Source organism: Girardinichthys multiradiatus, chromosome 2 (genome assembly GCF_021462225.1).
Source record: "Girardinichthys multiradiatus isolate DD_20200921_A chromosome 2, DD_fGirMul_XY1, whole genome shotgun sequence".
Taxonomy (NCBI): domain Eukaryota; kingdom Metazoa; phylum Chordata; class Actinopteri; order Cyprinodontiformes; family Goodeidae; genus Girardinichthys; species Girardinichthys multiradiatus.
In genome coordinates, this window is record NC_061795.1 from 44,860,162 (window position 1) to 44,878,196 (window position 18,035).

General features: G+C 41.7%; 1 protein-coding gene and 1 long non-coding RNA gene across 2 annotated transcripts in view; both read right to left on the bottom strand.

Moving 5' to 3' along the window:
• cry2 (cryptochrome circadian regulator 2) overlaps window positions 1–5,843 on the bottom strand; it is a 32,814-nt gene extending 26,971 nt beyond the window's left edge. Inside the window, exons 1-2 of the mRNA XM_047344799.1 lie at window positions 5,543–5,843; window positions 4,275–4,383 (exon numbers count right to left, since the gene is read on the bottom strand). Of these exons, the coding sequence (XP_047200755.1) occupies window positions 4,275–4,383; window positions 5,543–5,700 (267 nt within the window). The 5' untranslated portion in view covers window positions 5,701–5,843. The remainder of the gene's footprint in view (window positions 1–4,274; window positions 4,384–5,542) is intronic.
• Window positions 5,844–7,317: 1,474 nt separating this feature from the next.
• On the bottom strand, window positions 7,318–9,858 carry LOC124855284. Its single transcript, XR_007035048.1, has 3 exons — window positions 9,728–9,858; window positions 9,532–9,585; window positions 7,318–9,457 (listed from the first exon to the last, which is right to left on the bottom strand). It is a non-coding gene; the product is annotated as an uncharacterized LOC124855284 (long non-coding RNA).
• Between the last annotated feature and the right edge of the window lie 8,177 nt (window positions 9,859–18,035).

Sequence of the window (18,035 nt, forward strand, 5' to 3'; positions counted from 1 at the left end):
GTTACAAGTTAATAAACTCATCAACTAATTCAGACGAAAGTAAACCATTTATCATTGTAAAAACGCTTTAAGACTGAGGAACAAGGTACTCTTGTCTGACAAATACAGTACCGAACCATTTGATCCTAATGTTACTTTGACGGGCTAAACGATGGCGCAGTCGGTAGCACTGTTGTCTTTCACCAAGAAGATCCTTGGTTCGACAACCAGCCAGGGGTGTTTCTGCATGCATTTGGTAAGTTCTCCCCGTGCATGCAGGGGTTCTCTACAGGTCCAAAAACATAAATGTTAGGCTAACTGGTCTCTCTGGATTGCCCTTAGGTTTGTTCATGGTTGTTTGTCTCTGTGTTGCCCTGCGATGGACTAGCGACCAGTCCAGGGTGTACACTGCCTCAAGGCGTAGACTGCTGGAGATAAGGGTGCCCCCGTGACCCTGTACGGAAGAAGCAGGTATAGAAAATGGTCGGATGTGACATAAGTAAACTTTATTTATTTATATAGCACCTTTCACAGACATGGAAAGTCACAAAGTACTTTACAAAATGGAACATAACAGTAATAAAAACAATATAAAATCAGTGAACAAATTTTAGCTAAAAGCCCGCCTGAATAAATATGTCTTGAGACCTTTTTTAAAAGAGTCAGTGGAGTCGGAGCAGCGCAATGATAGAGGGAGAGCATTCCAGAGCCTCGGGGCCACCACCTGAAATGCTCTGTCACCACGGGTTTTAAAATAAGTTCTGGGTACGGTCAGCAGCATCTGATTAGAAGACCTCAAAGTCCTAGAAGGACAGAGAGGCTTTAAAAGATCCACTATATATTTGGGAGCCTCAACATGAAGTGCCTTAAAAGTTAAAACCAAAATTTTAAAATGAGTCCTAAAGTGCACAGAGAACCAATGCAGAGAGGCCAGAACAGGAGTTATGCGAGCTGTTCTGTGGGTCTCAGTTAAAAGCCTAGCTGCAGCGTTTTGCATAGACTGAAGGCGAGCCACAAAAGATTTACTTAGACCCGCTAAAAGGCTGTTACAGTAGTCTAAACGAGAAGAAATAAACGCATGGACAATCATTTCTAGTTCCTTCTGTGATAAAATAGATCTCAGCTTTGAAATATTCCTTAAATGGTAAAAACAGTTACGAACTAACAGTTCACAATGATTGTCCAAAGACAAAGAACTGTCAAAGACAACACCCAATTTTCGGAGACAATTTTTTACCGAAGGGTTTAAGAACGCAAGATGCTTCCTGATTTCAGCGATTTTATCGTCAGGAGCAACGATAAGAGTCTCAGTCTAGTTTTCATTTAACTGCAGGTAGTTGTCATTCAGCCATATTTTGATGTCAGACAGGCCGTTACTAAGTTCAGTCAATTTATATAACTCAGAGGATCAAAACGAACAGTATATCTGAATATCATCAGCATACACATGGTATGAGACATTACTGTAGCGTTTTAAAATAAAACCTAAAGGGCGTAAATACAATAAAAAGAGGAGTGGGCCCAAAACTGAATCTTGAGGTACCCCACAGCACAGCTGTGCAACATTGGAGTAGACATTATTCATAAAAACAGTAAAACCCCTTTCAGATAAATAAGAAATAAACCAGTTTAAAACAGTGCCAGAAATACCAAAAAAATCTCTCAGTCTGTGGATAAGAACAGTGTGATCCACAGTGTCAAAAGCTGAAGTCAGGTCCAGTAAAACTAACACGGTGTATTTTCCAGAATCAACTGCCATCAACACATAACTAGAAACTTTTAATAATGCTGTTTCTGCGGAGTGCAATCTGCAAAAACCAGACTGAAAAATGTCCATAGAATCATTTTCCTCTAAAAAGCAAGTCAATTGTTGTGCTACAACCTTCCCAAGGATCTTTGACATAAAAGGAAGTTTGGAGATAGGTCTCTAGTTTTCAAGCAGAGAAGAATCCAAGTTAGGCTTTTTTAGCAGAGGACAGACAGCAGCGCTTTTAAAACAGCGAGGTACAGATCCGGAACAAAGAGAGGAATTTATCAAGTTTACTACACTGGGACCAATGCAATTAAAAATATCTTTAAAAAGAGATGTATGAAATAAGGAGGAAACCAGGCACTTTGCATCACCTGGCCAGTACAAGCCTCACAGTGAAGCTGAAGGTGGCAGTATCATGCTGTGGAGGTGTTTTGGTCAGTGTTGAGGGAAAGCAAAATGCATCCTCTTCAACATCAGGAACTCAGACTTGGCTGAAGCTTCATATGATCCAAAGCACACTTTGAAGACAGCACAGGAGAGCTCCAGAGACCTGACATGGAACCTATCAAACATCTCAGGAGACCTGATAATGTCCACCAACCATCCCCATCCAGTCCAGGTGTACCATGTTTGCTGCATAGAACCCAGAAAGAGCCAAGGCTGTAGCTGCTGCCAAATGTGCTTCAGCTGAGTTCATTGCTTTTCTTTTTATGAAATTAAAACATGTTGTTCCTCTTTATTGACAACAAGCTGCGCCATAACCAAAGTCACATCAGTGATGACTCTGAATACTTTCTGGGGTAAATCATAACAGAACGCCTCTTTTTACAAATGACCACTTTGATATTTATTCAGAGGCTACCAGCTGCCACAGTCACATATACAGGTCCTTCTCCAAATATTAGCATATTGTGATAAAGTTCATTATTTTCCATAATGTCATGATGAAAATTTAACATTCATATATTTTAGATTCATTGCACACTAACTGAAATATTTCAGGTCTTTTATTGTCTTAATACGGATGATTTTGGCATACAGCTCATGAAAACCCAAAATTCCTATCTCACAAAATTAGCATATTTCATCCGACCAATAAAAGAAAAGTGTTTTTAATACAAAAAACGTCAACCTTCAAATAATCATGTACAGTTATGCACTCAATACTTGGTCGGGAATCCTTTGCAGAAATGACTGCTTCAATGCGGCGTGGCATGGAGGCAATCAGCCTGTGGCACTGCTGAGGTCTTATGGAGGCCCAGGATGCTTCGATAGCAGCCTTTAGCTCATCCAGAGTGTTGGGTCTTGAGTCTCTCAACGTTCTCTTCACAATATCCCACAGATTCTCTATGGGGTTCAGGTCAGGAGAGTTGGCAGGCCAATTGAGCACAGTGATACCATGGTCAGTAAACCATTTACCAGTGGTTTTGGCACTGTGAGCAGGTGCCAGGTCGTGCTGGAAAATGAAATCTTCATCTCCATAAAGCTTTTCAGCAGATGGAAGCATGAAGTGCTCCAAAATCTCCTGATAGCTAGCTGCATTGACCCTGCCCTTGATAAAACACAGTGGACCAACACCAGCAGCTGACACGGCACCCCAGACCATCACTGACTGTGGGTACTTGACACTGGACTTCTGGCATTTTGGCATTTCCTTCTCCCCAGTCTTCCTCCAGACTCTGGCACCTTGATTTCCGAATGACATGCAGAATTTGCTTTCATCCGAAAAAAGTACTTTGGACCACTGAGCAACAGTCCAGTGCTGCTTCTCTGTAGCCCAGGTCAGGCACTTCTGCCGCTGTTTCTGGTTCAAAAGTGGCTTGACCTGGGGAATGCGGCACCTGTAGCCCATTTCCTGCACACGCCTGTGCACGGTGGCTCTGGATGTTTCTACTCCAGACTCAGTCCACTGCTTCCGCAGGTCCCCCAAGGTCTGGAATCGGCCCTTCTCCACAATCTTCCTCAGGGTCCGGTCACCTCTTCTCGTTGTGCAGCGTTTTCTGCCACACGTTTTCCTTCCCACAGACTTCCCACTGAGGTGCCTTGATACAGCACTCTGGGAACAGCCTATTCGTTCAGAAATTTCTTTCTGTGTCTTACCCTCTTGCTTGAGGGTGTCAATAGTGGCCTTCTGGACAGCAGTCAGGTCGGCAGTCTTACCCATGATTGGGGTTTTGAGTGATGAACCAGGCTGGGAGTTTTAAAGGCCTCAGGAATCTTTTGCAGGTGTTTAGAGTTAACTCGTTGATTCAGATGATTAGGTTCATAGCTCGTTTAGAGACCCTTTTAATGATATGCTAATTTTGTGAGATAGGAATTTTGGGTTTTCATGAGCTGTATGCCAAAATCATCCGTATTAAGACAATAAAAGACCTGAAATATTTCAGTTAGTGTGCAATGAATCTAAAATATATGAATGTTAAATTTTCATCATGACATTATGGAAAATAATGAACTTTATCACAATATGCTAATATTTTGAGAAGGACTTGTATGCTGGTGGAGAGCAGTGTGAGAACATGACATCTGCAAGAACACAGACCTTGAAGAGTCTCGGGAAGACTTCGGTCGGCTGACCTCTGATGACAAACAGCCTCGAGTTGACCTTCTTCAGACTGTTGTCCAGGTCCTCTAGAGACTCCAGCAGAAACCTGCACAGTGGTAACAGGGAAGAAATAAGACACTTCTGACATCGTCTCTGATTTAGGCGTTTCAACACAAGGAAAATGACAGTTTTAGCTATTATTATCGTAATATCAGTATAAGGAGTATTCATATTCTAAAGGACTGTTTGCAGCACAATAATTGGTGTTTTAAACTTGCATTTTTCATGCTAATGTCATATTTAGCCAGTTGGACAGAGCCTCAGGGGCAGCAGATGCTCACACTGGACATAAATGACATTGTCAAAAATGCTAAAGGTCACAAAGGGATGTACAGGTAAGAAAGAGAGCAAAGAAGAAATGAGGCAGATATCGCAAGTGATATTATCATCGTAAAACCTTCTAATATTGTGACACCCTAGTTGTAGCTCATGTCCTGAAAACATCTGTGTGTGGTGGCTCCTGAGGCTCTTCTCCAGACACAGTCCACATCTTCATAACCTCCCCCCAACTTCTGAATAGGCTTTGCTTCACAACCCTTGCAGGGCAGTGGATATCCCTGTTGCTTGTGTATGTTTTTTTCTTCCACTCAACTTTCCATTAATTTAGTTGAACACAGTGAACAGCCAGCATCTTTAGCAATGAATTTTTGGAGCTTTGACAGTCTACACCCCAAAAAAAAAAAAAAAAAAAAAACATTTCAATATCAGGTTTTTGTTGATCTTGATTATGATGTTTTGTGAAACTGAATTTTGGATTTTTATTAGCTGTTCGCCACAATCTTCACAATTAACAAAAACAACGACTTTTAAGTATATCCCTTTGCATGCAATTAATCTATTTACTAGTTTCTCTTTTTGAATTTAGTTAGTAAAATAAATTACCTTATTGATTTATTCTAATTTACTGAGATGCGCCTGTGAATTAATTTAAATAAACATTTTGTGTTTAAATTTAACAGCTGATGAGCCAAACATCGCGCCGAATTATTTTGTTTACCATAAGGATTCCTGAAATATTGTTTTTTCTATAAACTGAAGTATTGAAGTAATTTCTGAGGAATAATTAAAATTAGGATTTCTGTTTATAGAGTTCTTTATCGGCTAGCTTTAGCCGATACAGCTTCTCGACGACGTTATTATCCTCCGGGAAACTGTTTAATGTAACTCTACATACAGTTTAAGAGATGAAGTCAAAAAGTAAAAACCTCCATCTGTTGATCCCGACGTTAGCGGCTCCAGCGAACCACGGGTCCAGGACATAAACACAGCGCACAGTGTCCGCTCCGCTCAGGGCCTCCTGCAGCGCCGGATTATCGTGCAGCCGCAAACCTTTGCGGAACCAGTGCACGGAATTTACCACCATGCTTCCCTCTTAGACCACCATCAGTAAAATCCAGCGGAGAGGCCACCAGGAAGTCGGCAAGTCAGAAAAACGGGGAGAAACGAGGATATCAGCGGGATTTCCGAAACTTTACGAGCGACGACAGTGGGCGGGGTTTAGTGGACAGTGGGCGTTGCTATTTGCTGCCTGGTTGGACAAGCGAAAAAACGTCAAGTTGAATTACAAAACTGGGCTGCTGTGATTTATGGAGGACCGATCCTAATAAAATAAAAAATAAAAGCAGAAATATATACATTTTCTTTTTCCTTTCCCTTAAACTTGCATTTTCATCAAGAAATTTTTATCTTTTCTTTCTCCTTACACATGCCTTTGTTCTTTTTACATTTCCTCCTCTCTCTTTTTCCTTTACCGTATGCATTTCTCCTTCATTAGCTGAACACAGGTGGCGAAAGACTGGACTCCAGGTTCACTATATTATCTATAAAGAGAGACTATACAGATATAACCTACAACTGGATGAGCTGCACTACCTGAGCCACTTGTGTGGGTTGTAGAGTCCGTCTCATGCTACCACGAGTGTGAAAGCACCACCAACATTCAAAAGTGACCAAAACATCAACCAGAAAGCACTAAAGGTACATACAGGGGTTGGACAATGAAACCTGTCATTTTAGTGTGGGAGGTTTCATGGCTAAATTGGACCAGCCTGGTAGCCAGTCTTCATTGATTGCACATTGCACCAGTAAGAGCAGAGTGTGAAGGTTCAATTAGCGGGGTAAGAGCACAGTTTTGCTCAAAATATTGAAATGCACACAACATTATGGGTGACATACCAGAGTTCAAAAGAGGACAAATTGTTGGTGCACGTCTTGCTGGCGCATCTGTGACCAAGACAGCAAGTCTTTGTGATGTATCAAGAGCCACGGTATCCAGGGTAATGTCAGCATACCACCAAGAAGGACGAACCACATCCAACAGGATTAACTGTGGATGCAAGAGGAAGCTGTCTGAAAGGGATGTTCGGGTGCTAACCCAGATTGTATATGTTATTCCCAAGACGAATTGACGCTGTATTGGCCGCAAAAGGAGGCCCTACACCATACTAATAAATTATTGTGGTCTAACACCAGGTGTTTCAGTTTCATTGTCCAACCTCTGTAAATTCCCGCACTAAAAACATTGTAAAAGTTCATTTGTGTCACAGAAAGTGTAATTTTTCACAGTTTACTCAGCTTTTGCCACTGTGGTCCGCAATGGCTGCCCGTGTTTGACCAAACCGCTTTGACCCGCAATGAATCATGGGAAAAGATGGACCGCGAAGGAAACTCACAACGCATCCTTCAAATCGGGCAAAAGGACACATTTGTCGGCAGCATCTGACAGACCTTGTGCGCCGCGCTGTGACGTAATCGGCCCACAAGTACGGACTTGGAAGGATCCAGCCCCTGAATTGGGACACACCCTCGGCCTGCACACGGATCCTCCTCCTTCCTGTTTATTGACCAATAGGAGAGGAGCTGGAGAGAAGAAGGCAGCCCTCCTCATTTGCATAATGGAGAAATGCATACGTAAAGAAAAAAGAGATGAGGAAATGTCAAAAGAACAAAGGCATGTGTAAGGAAAAAGATAAACAAAATATATATATTTCTGCTTTTATTTTTAATTTTGTCAGGATCGGTCCTCCATAGTGATTGGGTAGCTCGGCAAATGGCAGAGAAATGCGGTAAGGTGACAAGGTGAGTTACGTTTCTGTTTGCTTTAGATGTAGGGTTCAGCAGGTAGAGGTGAGAGGAAGTGCGGGTTACTGACAATTACAGACTCATTTCATCTGTCTTCAGTTAAACTAGCACTATCCTATACAGGAGTTCAACTGTACAGCGTCATTTATAGGGTAACTCGAAGTCCGTTACAAGAAAATAAAGGGACATAGTTCAAAAAAATTATATTAAAAGCAAATACAATAAATCCTGGTAGAAAAATGTAAACAAATAACGAGTGATCCAAATTTAAAACAAATGCATTGATGTTAAGATATTTTTTAACCTGTATGGGGAAGCTGCAGTTCATTTCCATTCAGTGTATTTACAGTGAAAATGTATATGCCCTTTTACAGGTAACCCTAACCCTAACCCTTTTGTCACACTTGCATGTCTCAAACTAATTTTAATGTTAGGCAATATTTACAAGAGTAAATTTAACTCAGCATTTACAAGGAATCACAAAAAAGGCTAATCAGATTTATTTTTCCTAGCTCAAATAAAAATCTGCAGTAACTTTAAAGTGAAAAATCTCAAAATGTTAAAGCTCTGATGGACATTTATGTGAACAGCTGATTCATTTGTTATTGTCCTCTGAAAACATTTGCAAAGCTTGCTTGCATCTCGAGTTGGGTTACCAGGAGAAAGGGTTTTCTCTCTATAAAGAAACAGCATCACTTGCAAAGTTGCATCTAAATCGAGAGGAGACTAAAGCAGAGTTTATCTTTAACAATTTCATTGTTACCCACAACTTTTTAATATATCTTAGTGAAGCTGTTGCTGACCTTGGAGGGCCATTTTCAAATGAATTATTTCATTTTACAGCTGCTAATCTTCACAGGATTGGACATCCAAGCAAAATTCACCCCAAGGCCAGAGCATACAATGCTCAGAAATGTCAAAGAGCTTTGGCCTAAGCATGTTGAAGTTCAAGATAGAAAAAGACAAAAAAAAAAAAGAAGTTTGGAATTTTTTGAGAGCTTGTTTTCTATACAAACAATATAGCAGAAACCCTTAGCTTTGCAAAGCTGCATCTCGATGAACAACAAGACTTCTGGAATAATGTTCTTTGGATTGGACAAGAGAATTGAGGGTAGGTTCTGTGACTCCATCCTGTTGGTGTGATGTTTCTTCCAAACCATGTTCAGAACTAATTAAGCCTTTTGAGATGGTGAAATGTTAAAGTCCAATTGCCTTCCATATACACTGAAGAAACAAGCATGATAGTTTCAGTCACATGGTGCCTTACTGAGCAACAAACCGATATACACAAAGTTTTGAGCCAAATGTGAGTCCATCCTGCAGGCTTGACAAAACTGTCAATTATAGAAGCATTTTGGTTTTGGAATGGGCTAGTGGTGGTACCCTCAGAGAGCTGTGCAGAAATATCAAACTAAAGTTTTAATGGGCCAATTGAGAAACTGGAGTATTACAAGTCATTTCAGTTGTGGGTCTTGTCCCAACTTTAAAAATGGAGGTCCATTTTACCCATTAAGGAAATTGAAGATTTCAGCACAGGTTTTTTCTCAGAGGTTCAAATTCCAGCTTGAATACTTTAGTCATAAGGCTTCATGTCCACTTTGACATTAGTGCCGTCATCTGGATGGAGTCAGAAGCAGCACAAGATTCGAGGTTTGCATCGACATTAAACTTTGAAAGCACAAAAAAAAAAAAAAAAAAATCCTGGGCCTCTAAACCATGCAGGATGGTCTAGGCATTCATCTACAGGGGAGAAGACTGGCTCATCTTCACCGCTGGTATCAGATGAAGAGCTCCAGCTCTCCTCTGCAAACCGAGAGCTGCCATCTCCTGGAGCTGCATGCTGGCTGTGCTGATGGCCGCCGTGCTGGACCCCATAAGTAGGACTCCTGTCAGCACCTCCAGTACTGCTGCAGTAGTAAACTCCGAGCTGTTGTAACTGACGGAACCAACTTGTCCACTGGGGTTCTGATTGGCTGGCCCAGAAACATCCTGTTCAGATGATGCAGCCGTATACCACCACATGGGCAGTCCACTTCCACCTGCGTAGAAACCAGTTCCGAGTCAGGTTTTATTTAAAGCTGAAACTGCTCATTTTAGGTTTGATTAGTTTTACCTTGTTGCTGCACAGCTGACGCTTCCAATCAGCATGAGAGAAAGCCACAACATCCTGTAGACAGTTTCAGAAAACACAAGCTAGGATCCAACATTAACTACCAACTATTAAACATGCATCCTGCAAGGATGTACTGTGAAGTAAACATTCAATCCCAACTTCAGAACCACCATCTACAAACAGACCACAAACTCACCTCATTCTGTTACAGCTGCTGCACAGGATAAATGGAGTATTACCAGACTGTACCTAGCTCTGATCACACTGACAATAACTCCAACCTGCAGGAGCTGCTTTTATATGATCCTGAGAGCAGCTGGAGCTGATTGCTGAGTGGGACCAGCTGCTGCAGAAGAAACAGACCACCAACAGGGTGGAGTTCTTCTCTAACAGAGGTGGTGCTGCATACGAGGGACATCTCCTTGAGAACAAATGGATAAACCTCATGTGTTCTGAAGAATTTTCTGTCAGTTTACTCCAGTTAAATTTGTTTATGCAGAACCAGTTCACAGAATAACTTTTCTCAGGCAAATTTAAATCTGATTCCAGTTAATTCAGCTCTGATTTATTTCTTCTTGGTTCATTCCCAGTTCATTCAGAACACTCCAATTGAGTAAGTTAATTATTATAAATTACCGGTTTGGATAATATTAAAGACCAAGAGAAAATAAACATCAGATCTTCACCCTGAAATCAGTGTCATTCCAACTATTTATATTCACCAAAAAAGAAAATGCAAATAACGTGTGTGTTGCTGATGAATGAAAACCTGCAGCCAGGCAGCTTGTCCTGGGGGATCCCCAGGTATTCATTGGCCAGAAAGGATATATATCCCCTCCAGTGAGTTCTAGGTCTACCCCAGAGTTTCCTTCCAGTGGAATATGTCTGGAAAATATTCAAAATGGAGGCATTGTGGTCAGAGAAAACACCCCAGCTCACTCCTGTAGGAGCAGCATCTTCCCCCTCGTTATAGAGCTCCTTGCCTTTCATCACGCCTCCTTTTTCACCACAAGGGACCGGAGCAATGCCCTCAGTTTTGCAGATGAAGCAGTGGGATATCAATCAATTTCTTGCTTCTTCACGCTGGAACAAGACTCTACGATACTGAGATGTCTCTCAGGGGAACTTGATGTAGTGTCTGCTGAACTGATGTATTCAGCAAAGGCTTTTACTTCTGTAACTTGATTTTGACTAACGCATCATCAACTAATCTAAACCTACCAATACGTTTGTCAGTAAAACCAGTTTTTACTTGAAATAAGTGACTGAGAGACAAATGTCCAGCAGGGTCCAGATCTAATTCAGGGGGCGATCGTCTGTTGTTTGGCTGGTTGCCTTGTTAGAGCTGTTTCCTGATAGTTACCCCTACATCCGACATGGGTTTACAAGTAAAAGTGTCATTACATAATATAAAAAGAATCATCTGGCGTCACAAGCTTCAGTCATGGAAACAGTCACTTCCTCTGAGTGATCAGTGTTTTTTGACGGCAGGATCCTCTCCTGAATGAAGAGGAGGATGAAGAGTCCCCACAGAAGCCCCAGCGTGTGGTACGTCGTCAGCTGCTGTTCTTTGTATGGAAAATATACTGAGTGAATGGAAGAAGGGAATAGCTTGTCCTCTGTCCTGAATAACAGAAAAATCACACCATAGTGTGAAAACACACCATTTACCATGGGTCCCATGCAATCTTATCCATTTAATTTCATTTGTTTTCATGATTTGTGGCACTTCCAGAAGAATTGTGATAAGATTTAAAAACACGACTCTCCTCCAGAGGGACACTGGATAACTTTTTTATTTTGCTTTATTTTGCTTTTTAGGAGTGAAGTGTTGAAATAATTACTTGTATGTTTATTCACAGTACATATATACTATGCTAAGCTACAAGATGTTAAGCCTTTGACTGTTTCTTGTCAAGTTAGTTAACCTTTAACACAGTGACCTGAGTGGTTTCCTGTCTGGGAAATGCCCCAGTGTCTTCTGCAGATTGATCACTAGGGGTCAGTGTTTGTCAAGCCGTTTACGTTTTAACATACAGAACTCAAAACTGTCTACTTCTGTCTGATTTCTGCACATCTTGTCTTTCAGCTAAAGGCTCTTTAACGTCACATTGTTGGAGCTAAAATCCTGTTTTCTCTGCGTTATCTTTGTGTTTTCCACAGATGCAGCTGAAGAAATGGGAGCAAATTATAGAACCATTAAAACATTGAATTTGAAAATTTTAAAGCTTATTTCAGTAACTCACTTCACTAAGTGAAACACATTATATAGATTATTTACCCACAGACTGATGTTTTTAAGCATTTATTTCTGGTAATTATGATGATTTTTCACATACAGCTTATGAAAACAAGACATTTCAAATCAGATTATTGTATCAGATCAGTTAAGAAAAAGAAATGATGAAGAAAAGCAGGCTCAATAAAAACTATGTTTTTTACCTGCTTAAAGTTTGTCATTTTCAAAAAGTACTTATCTGTCAAACAAGCCTCATTGTAATGCATATTCTAATTCATTGAATATGAATGTACGATATGTGACAGGTTCCTGGTTACCATAAACCAAAGTATCTTTTATAAAGATATTTGATACACAAAGCCAGTTCATTCACTTATACAGATGACAGTCTAATGGATCAAACAATACATGCTTAATATAAAACCAGTTCACAAAAATCTCTGAACCAAGTCAACCCAAAAGACCTGCTGCAAAAGTCCCTGTACAGGCAACCTAACTGAGATCGTTCGTTTCCTCTTTGATTTGTTATGGTGTAAAATCCCCTTTTCTCCTATGGAGGTGCAGTATAGGTTTCTACCATGAGGAACTTTAACAACTAAAGGCCAACACATACTCTGCAAAAACAAAAATTTATTTTCTACCCCAGGGCTGCAAGAACAAAATGACAATATGTTCTTTCAGTCCTGGTTTGACAGCTCTTGCAGGTTGTTCTTGACACATATTCTCTGCAGAACCTTTTTTGGGTCGGAGAAATAAGAAGTGAGTGTGCAGCAATGGGAGGGAGTTATGATGTGTGAAATGTTCTTGCAGCTTGAAGTAAAAGAACTAATTTCTCTGTTTTTGAGGAGCATGTACAGACCTTAACCTGCTAACTGAGGCCTGTAGAGTATGAGATGGAGCTTTTGGGTTTTTGGTCATTTCTCTGAGCATTGCACACTCTGTCCTTGAAGTAAATATGCAGGAACATCCACTTCTGGGAAGACAGACAGCTATTGTTATGTTTTCCATTTGTGAATAATTTCTCTGTAGAAACCAGGTCTCTTTTTCTTCTACCTTACAGATATGCATCACTTTGTGTTGGTCTATTAGATTGATTCACAATAAAATACAATGACGTTTGTTGGCTGAAACATAAAATGTTTTGTAAGTTTGACGTTGCATATGATTAGCATGCTCTGGATCTGTTTACATCTTAGCCTCTCTCTATCCCCAACCAGCTCACCCCCAGCTGGTGATCCATTTACAGCTCAGATACATATGAGCTGTCAATTTCTGGTCCGACTGCTGCAGATCTGATAATCCCATAGCAAAACGTAACACTGACAGAGACCCAGGGTGTCTTGATGTCAACTTTGGATAACTCTGTGCTCAAATATTGTGTTTGTTATGAACAGAACCATAGTCCAAAAAAGTGAAAACATCCAGTGAACAGTACTTGTATGGATAAAAATGCCTCATTAATGTAATATGAAAATGGGCAACCTGGTTTGAGATGATAGAAAGGCAACAGAAGCTCAAATAACCACATGGAACCTACAGAGGTTGGACAATGAAACTGAAACACCTGTCATTTTAGTGTGGGAGGTTTCATGGCTAAATTGGACCAGCCTGGTAGCCAGTCTTCATTGATTGCACATTGCACCAGTAAGAGCAGAGTGTGAAGGTTCAATTAGCAGGGTAAGAACACAGTTTAGCTCAAAATATTAAAATGCACACAACATTATGGGTGACATACCAGAGTTCAAAAGAGGACAAATTGTTGGTGCACGTCTTGCTGGCGCATCTGTGACCAAGACAGCAAGTCTTTGTGATGTATCAAGAGCCACGGTATCCAGGGTGATGTCAGCATACCACCAAGAAGGACGAACCACATCCAACAGGATTAACTGTGGATGCAAGAGGAAGCTGTCTGAAAGGGATGTTCGGGTGCTAACCTTGATTGTATCCAAAAAACATAAAACCACGGCTGCCCAAATCACGGCAGAATTAAATGTGCACCTCAACTCTCCTGTTTCCACCAGAACTGTCCGTCGGGAGCTCCACAGGGTCAATATACACGGCCAGGCTGCTATAGCCAAACCTTTGGTCACTCATGCCAATGCCAAACGTCGGTTTCAATGGTGCAAGGAGCGCAAATCTTGGGCTGTGGACAATGTGAAACATGTATTGTTCTCTGATGAGTCCACCTTTACTGTTTTCCCCACATCCGGGAGAGTTACGGTGTGGAGAAGCCCCAAAGAAGCGTACCACCCAGACTGTTGCATGCCCAGAGTGAAGCATGGGTGTGGATCAGTGATGGTTTGGGCTGCCATATCATGGCATTCCCTTGGCCCAATACTTGTGCTAGATGGGCGCGTCACTGCCAAGGACTACCGAACCATTCTTGAGGACCATGTACATCCAATGGTTCAAACATTGTATCCTGAAGGCGGTGCCGTGTATCAGGATGACATTGCACCAATACACACAGCAAGACTGCTGAAAGATTGGTTTGATGAACATGAAAGTGAAGTTGAACATCTCCCATGGCCTGCACAGTCACCAGATCTAAATATTATTGAGCCACTTTGGGGTGTTTTGGAGGAGCGAGTCAGGAAACGTTTTCCTCCACCAGTATCACGTAGTGACCTGGACACTATCCTGCAAGAAGAATGACTTAAAATCCCTCTGACCACTGTGCAGGACTTGTATATGTCATTCCCAAGACGAATTGACGATGTATTGGCCGCAAAAGGAGGCCCTACACCATACTAATAGATTATTGTGGTCTAAAACCAAGTGTTTCAGTTTTATTGTCCAACCCCTGTAGAAGCAGATAGGCTACAGCAGCAGTAGACCACACCGGGTGTCACTTCTGTCAGCTAGGAATGGAAAACTGAGGCCAAAGTTCACACAGACGGATCAAAACTGGACAAAGAAACATTGGAAAAACACCTTACTTGGTCCGTTGAGTCTAGATTTACATTGGAAAGTTCAACACCTCTTTGTTTTTTACTAAATAATCTACAATTTCCTTTTAGATGATCGTTGTCTTTCTTACTGTGTGTCTTTTACTTACACCCTGACATCCTACTGATACAATGCAGTTATGTAACCAGTCCTTCTCTGTAATCCTTCCAACCCCCACCAAACACTTTCACTAACAGGGGAGGCTCCCTTATGTCCAGATTGCTATAGAACAAGCAGCATGACATGTTAATCTTAATCTCAACGAGTTATAGTGCTGAATACATCGTCTACCCTGAATCACATGACTGTGGTCTGAACGGCAAAAGTGGGTGGTAGTTTTACAGCACAAATTTATCTGGTTATGTTACAGTCAGCGGATAGAAGAAAACTGTAAAAATAACAAGATTAAATAGCTCTCAATGATACATGCACTTATAATTGCAACAAAGTTGTTGTAGATGTGAAGATTGTAGGAAAGTAAATTATGTATGAAGCTGAATAAACAATAGACAAAAACCCGTGAATCCATCCGTCCGTCTGTCTGTCCCGTCTATGTACCTCCTCTTCAAGATCAGACTTACACCCAGGTACCAGATATAACCCTCTTAACAGATGGAATGACAGCCTTCAGCCCATCCTTGAGGAAATGAAAGTGTTCCCAGGCCAGAATGGAGATGTAGCACCTTTAATGTTCTGCTCCGGGTTCTCAGTTAGACTGGGTTTGAAACACTCCCAATAGTTCAAAATGTTCTATTTTATAGCAACTCAAGTCAAAAAGTGACTGAGTGACATATTCCAAATGTTTATTTCTGGTAATATTTTGGCTTTCAGCTAATGAATGAATCAATGAATAATCTCATTTGTTTATCAGTAGAAAAGATATTGATTTACTTGCATCTAACAGTTTTTAGTCATTAAACAATTGTGGAGTTTCTAGCTGAGGGATTTCTTGCATGTAGAGCTTGTTTCAAGTCATCCCACAGCAATTCACTGACTTCGGGATCTGGGCTTTGACTTACAGAACTTTCCGGTGCTTAATTCTCATCCACTCTTGGTGGATTTACTGGTAGTTTTGGGTCATTGCCATGTTGCAGGGCCCAGCTCTGCTTCAGTTTCATTTTTTTTTTTTTATAGATGGTCTCGCATTTTCCCCAGGGACCCTCTGATACACGGTAGAATTTATGGTAAATTCTATTGTGTTGAGCATATGTCCATATCACATGTCCTGCTACAGTAACACATCCTGGAACCATGACACTTCCACCCCAGTGCTTCAGAAGTCGTATGAGGTTATCTCCTAGCCTGCTGCAGTAGGTTTATGCTAAATATATCATATTTTCATGTGCCCAAACAGTTCACTTTTAGACTAATTTGTCCAAATAACATTATTGCAGAGGTCCTGGTCACTGTCTATACTGTCTCTGGCAAACTTGAGTCTGGTCTTCTTGTGTTTCTTTGATGAGCACACATACTTGCACATATCCCATGAAAGTTAAACTTGTGCAGTATCTTTCTAATAGTACAGGCATGCACCTTAACATCAACAGTAGAAGAGCCTTTGGTAGGTCCAATGAGGGACTTTTAGGGTTTTTGGAGACTTCTATTTGCACCTTGTGGTCCCTTTTCAGAGTGATTTGTTTGGACTGCTAAGACTTGTTCATGTTGGCAGGTACTTTTAATGCCCTGCACTTGTAGACTACTTTCCATCCAGTGGAATTCTTCTGAGACCTTTTAAAATCCTTACCAGACTCATGCCTAATTGTCTTTCAGATAGTTATTTGGATCAAACATACCTAAAATCCTGAGTAACAATTTTCTAATCATACGCATCTGATGTGATACATCTTTGCGTATTTTCAGCCATTTTAAATTGGAATAAATGTGGATGTGTCATAATGTATTCCTCCCCAGAAAGGTTTGTAAAAATTTGTACCTGTTGTTTATTTTATTTTATTTTTTTACTGTTTATTTATGTGTCTTGATTAATTTCTTCATTTGGACTGTGTAATGCTATGACCACCTTTGACCAGTTGATGGAGATGGTGCTGGTGGGCATTCTACGAAATTGCTGCGTGGTGTTCCTGGACGATGTCCTAGTTTATTCTGCTGACTTTCAGAGGTTGTATTCCAGGCAGGGTTTGCAGCTTAACCCAAAGAAACGCCACTTATTCCACTGAGAGGTTACTTTCATTGGGCATGTTGTCAGTGGAAGAGGCGTGACCACAGATCCTGATAAAGTGACAGCTGTCCGTGAGTGGCCGACACCCAGAAACATCAGTGTGCTGCCCAGTTTCCTTTGCTTTGCCTCTTACTGCTGCAGGTTCATCAAGGGTTTTGCCACAATTGTCGGTCCCCTCCACCAGCTAACTCAAAAAGGCCATATACTCCAGTGGACTGACAGATGTGCCACTGCATTCATGCAGCTCTGTACTCCGCTTATGGAGGCACCAGTGCTCTCCAACCCGGACCCCAGCTGACCTTTTCTTTGTCGTCGACGCTAGCAGAGTGGGTATAGAAGCAGTGCTCTTGCAGGATGCAGCATAGTGAGCTGGTGGTGCCGCTGTACAGCCATATACTCAGCCGACCAGAACCCAATTACTGTGTCACACACCAAGAGCTGTTGGTTGTGGTCCTGGGGCTCCACCATTTTTGGCCTGACATTTATGGACAGAGGTTCATCCTGCACACAGATTAGGCCTCACTTACCTGGCTGCTGAATGTCAAGACACTGATGGGCAGCTTGTAATGTACACTCAGGTACTGCAGGACTACAACTTGAAAGTGAGGCATTGTGGTGGTCGCCTACATAACGCAGACTCTCTTTCCAGGCGACCCTGTGAGAAAAGCTGTGGACACTGCCACCAGGTGGAGGAGAGGTCGCTTCACAGCGTGAGAGCTACCTATCTGCCGACAGATGACAGCAGTACGGAGCAGATCGAAAGTCTCAGCCTTCAGCAGCTCCAAGAGTACCAACTCCAAGACCCAGTCCTAACTGGGGTTCATGGCTGGATGGAGTCTGGGCAACAACTTGGTTGGGGGAAGGTGTTGGCCCTCGATAAAGAGACAAAGTCACTGCATTCCCAGTGGAAAGGCCTCCAGCTCCGAGACAGCCTTCTTTACCACCGCTGGGTGCCTCCGATTGGGCACAAGGAGGTGTTACAGCTACTTGCGCCCCTTTGTCTCCGAGAGTGGATTCTCTGTTTCGTGCATAGGAGCCATGTGGGGAGACATATCTGTGTCTCCAAAACCCTCCACTGGCTAAGAAGGCAGTTCTACTGGCCAGGATGCCGGCAGGATACTGAGATGTCGCTGTCTC